Below are 3,853 nucleotides of genomic sequence, written 5' to 3'. Positions count from 1 at the left end.
TCTGGAATCGGTGAGTGGAACATTCAGGTTCGAAGCCATTTGAATTCAGAGGAACTCTCTAGCATAAGTAAATGCAGGATCTGAAAGATGGTTATCATAGACGGCTTAACTAAGACACCGGTTTGCGAGCACTCTGATAATTGTTGCGATGCTGCTTTTGCGTTGCCGCAAGTGTGATGGGAAGCCATGGCGGCGGCAGCGTGTGAGGTAGAGCGAAACAGGGCAGAGCGGAGTGATCTTTTTCTCTCACTGGAGCTTACCTGTACCGTTACTTGGTCTCTTTCCTCTCTTACTTTGTTTCGTCTATTTCCTTGTTTTCTGTGCGTATGATTTTGCTGGCCTTTACTTCTGACACGTTTGTTCGTTTCAACTTCATCTACAATGTCTTCCAGCTGCAATTGCTTTTGCTTTGGAGTTTTGTTATCCCATTATTAATATTATTATTTTCTTTATTATTCCAACGCAATAACACTAAGCTTTATCGTTTCTTTATGCAGTCCTTCCTTACTGCATTACTTTTTGCGTAGGGTAAATCCTTGTTGATAGAAGCAACTTTGTACGGTTTCTTCTCTTTTCTGTATTATCAAGATAATGGGCTTTAGAATTTATGCTATTTTCCTTTGGTATGTGTGCAATGCATTTCTCTCGTACATCATGGCGACAACGGCTTGGAAGGAGGGAAAGGGGAGTGTGCGGGCCTTGGTTTTTCACTCCACTAGTGCTTCATGACCTGGCATTGTGTCCTCTCTGGCAGTGTTCTGCATTGCTTTTGTAAGGCAGTTTCTTCTTATGCCAGTATAGAGTGGGACTATGACGACAAATACTGAGTGAGATTAGGAATAGGGAATTGCTTCATCCTCTTTTTTCTATGCCTTCAGTAGCGAAACCGATGGGCATCGGAGCTTTTGCTCGTTTACTGTAGGTCTTGTGTGAAGCAGCTCGCATGAGGCTCTGTCACGTTTCTTGTTGTACAATTTTGGCAGGCTTTCTGTGAATGCTTTCCACTGCTACTTCTCAAATATCAGTACTTTCTTTTTTGTGCACAGCTTTGTCTTTTTTGCTTGGTAGAGCACAAGGGCCACGAATTACGCCTACCATCAAGCCTTCTCTCTCATTGGGAGCAAATCCGCTGGAGTTAGTGCTTGACCTCACCAGTGCATCCTGGAGCTGTCTTTGCCTCTGTGAAGTTGCTCTCGGTGAAGTGCACGACTGTTTCGCTGCCACGGCAGCCATAAAGGTAACTCTGTCCTCTTTTCGTGCTGATGCTTTTATCGAGAGTTTTGTAAATCCTCCTTTGCGAGCGCGAATTCTTAAGTATCATATGCGGCATTTTCCAGCTTTTGCAGTTTTTTTTAAATGTCTCTGCCTAAGCACATGTGAACATAACCTTTTATTGCTCTCGTTTGCTGGAAGGCATTATTTGTCAAGGTATTCAGTTTTGAAATCCATTGCATTTGGTTGTCATGCTTTTCATAAATTTGTCCAAGACATTGTTGACAGAAAATCTGTTTTTGCTGAGAAGTAGATTTAAACACCAAAAGCTTTGCATGGTTTTGTTGGTGATTCCCATCATCTGTCTCGTAGTGCTTGATCCAAATTAATGAGCAGCATTTGGTTTTAAGACCGTTCTTAAATTTCCTCAAAACGAGGAACTGCTTTCCCGTAAAATCAGTCGTATGCTACATGTATTTTGTAGGTACTGCCACCTTTCACCAAACCAACCTCTTCCAGCAGCCAAAGAATTGTCGTGATGCATTAGGGCTTTATAAAAATGGTGCTGGTGGCTTTGTTAAAATATTTTGCTTTCATCATTTTTGCAGGTGTAGGCGCAGCTTCACTTAACGTGGCGTCGAACTATAAGGGGCCGGAGATCGGTGTTGTCCACCCCATTGACCAGCTAGTGGATTTTGCGGGGATAGACAGCAACCTTCTGTGCAATGAGTACTTGGCACACGACGCAGGTCAAATCAAACAGCTTTCCCTCGGCTGGATCAACTTGCAGATCACTTCCTAGTGATTGTGATGAATGTGAACAAGATATTATTTCTCAATGTTAACACAGTAAATACCACCAATAACAAATTTGCTACAATCAGTCAATGTTGTCTTTGCGATTATTGGAGGTGGATTCCGCCTTGTTCAAGGATGCTGTGCGTGCAAATTTTCACGTGCCCATATGCCGGTGCCAGTTATTCACTGGATCTGTAGAACGACAGGAACTGTAGTTAATTGTACTTGCGTCGATGTAATGAGAAGTACAGTTGTCTAATTGACTGGGCAGCAGAAGTTCCTGTGCTTTCCATCTGTTGGAACTAATAGGAATATGTAGAGCGCATTCAAGTGTCCCTTCAGTGTGAGGCACTCGCTACTGTGCTTTGTACTACTCTCACATCTTGAGGCTCTCTTATTAGGAATAGCATTCAAGCCCATTGGCTGTGTTTTAGGTTTACTTACTGCGCAAAGTGAAGTCAACTGCCACAAGATCTGCACCACTGTTCCACAATAATGCCCTGAGGAGATGGTTGTCTTTTGAACGACCAGTAGTAAATATCATGCGGTTAGGCAAATGTAAGAATATAAAGACACAGAAGCAATTGCTCACCACATTGCAATGTGTAGGCAAGACAGATTCGTTTCTACATCAACAACGAATTTTCCTCACTTAAAAGCACGCATATTTTTGGGTAATTATAGGAATTATCATTAGAATGGGGAGGAATTAATGCCACTAGCCCAATTTTCCAATAACGCATGGATTCTCGAGTGGTTGCAAAAATATCCCTCTTGGTAGAAGTTTGGAATAATTTTACTTGTAAATTGTTAAGGGCAGACATTTTAATGCGAATATTTGGCCATGAACAACGGACCGTTAAGAGATTAGCCATTTCGCTTAAAAAGGCAACAAAATTCACCCTTATTTGGATTTTATATGATGCTTTTTTTGTGTGCTAACAGCGTGTAAAGCAGGGGTGATTAGCATTAGCAGACGCAGTCCAGTATATTTTTAATGCGCGGTGTTTTGGATAGTGTACGTAGGTCAAGACAAAAAAATCAAAACAAACTGACAAAGCATCGCTGATTAATTATTTGCAGGTGACTGCTTTCAATATTCTTATCACTAAGTTTTTTCCTCGTTGCATGCTGAATGACGTTGTTACGCGTTTATTATAGCGAAGTCTAAATTATCAGAGTTATTCTCTGTTAATTGATAACTTCATTGTAAAAAGGGTAGAATCGGATATCAAAAATTAAACAAAAAATATTGTTTTTTTTGTGGATTTACTTGTTGTTGTCCAGTAATGAGATATCGTGAAATGATGTTAAAATAAATTGGCAATGCCACTAAATGGTCTAATCTTGCGCGATGGTGAATGGGAGAAGCACGTCCTGGCAAGTAGCTAGTCATTCTATTTAGCCCATTGGGAACGCGGGATCAGCATTACAACGTTTTCATTTTACGCGATTTAACTTAGCATTTTGCCATGGGCTTGAGTCCTAAGTAAACCCAATAACGCGAGTAGGTTGTCAACCATGATTGAGCATTTGAGAGCATGTATGTCAAGGAAATCTCTCCCAAAACTTGCTTCGAAATAGCAGTCATGCCGGATGGGGTTGTCATTGCTAACCCCCTCAATAACTCTACTTGCAATGCGTGGAAATATTGCATTCTTAGCAAATTATTTAACTACCAATTTTTGCTAAACAGATGCAGATTTATTTCTTTTTGTGGCTAAACTGAGATGGCGACATTAATGACAAAGTGGAATGGCTTGGCAGTTGCAATTTCTGTCACAAATTTTTTATCACTTTGCTGTGCACAAGATTTGTCTAGGAACGCTAGGAATTGGGAAGA

At 40.9% G+C, this 3,853-nt stretch overlaps 2 protein-coding genes across 2 annotated transcripts in view; one reads left to right on the top strand and one right to left on the bottom strand. All coding sequences in view use genetic code 11, as the record gives it.

Annotated features, from left to right (window-relative positions):
- The window catches only part of EGR_10324 (hypothetical protein), a gene marked incomplete at both ends in the record, with an annotated part of 6,288 nt that extends 5,761 nt beyond the window's left edge, over positions 1-527 (top strand). Inside the window, one exon of the mRNA XM_024499573.1 lies at positions 416-527. Coding sequence (XP_024346013.1) covers positions 416-527 — 112 coding nt within the window. The remainder of the gene's footprint in view (positions 1-415) is intronic.
- An 825-nt stretch (positions 528-1,352) lies between these two features.
- Positions 1,353-3,853, bottom strand: part of EGR_10323 (hypothetical protein) — a gene marked incomplete at both ends in the record, with an annotated part of 4,941 nt that continues 2,440 nt past the window's right edge. The window contains 3 exons of the mRNA XM_024499572.1: positions 1,353-1,628; positions 1,946-2,010; positions 2,663-2,889. Coding sequence (XP_024346012.1) covers positions 1,353-1,628; positions 1,946-2,010; positions 2,663-2,889 — 568 coding nt within the window. The remainder of the gene's footprint in view (positions 1,629-1,945; positions 2,011-2,662; positions 2,890-3,853) is intronic.

The sequence above is a fragment of the Echinococcus granulosus genome (assembly GCF_000524195.1).
Source record: "Echinococcus granulosus chromosome Unknown EG_S00209, whole genome shotgun sequence".
NCBI classification, from domain to species: domain Eukaryota; kingdom Metazoa; phylum Platyhelminthes; class Cestoda; order Cyclophyllidea; family Taeniidae; genus Echinococcus; species Echinococcus granulosus.
The sequence above is the reverse complement of the archived record's forward strand: the minus strand, read 5'-3'. Positions and strand labels throughout refer to the sequence as shown.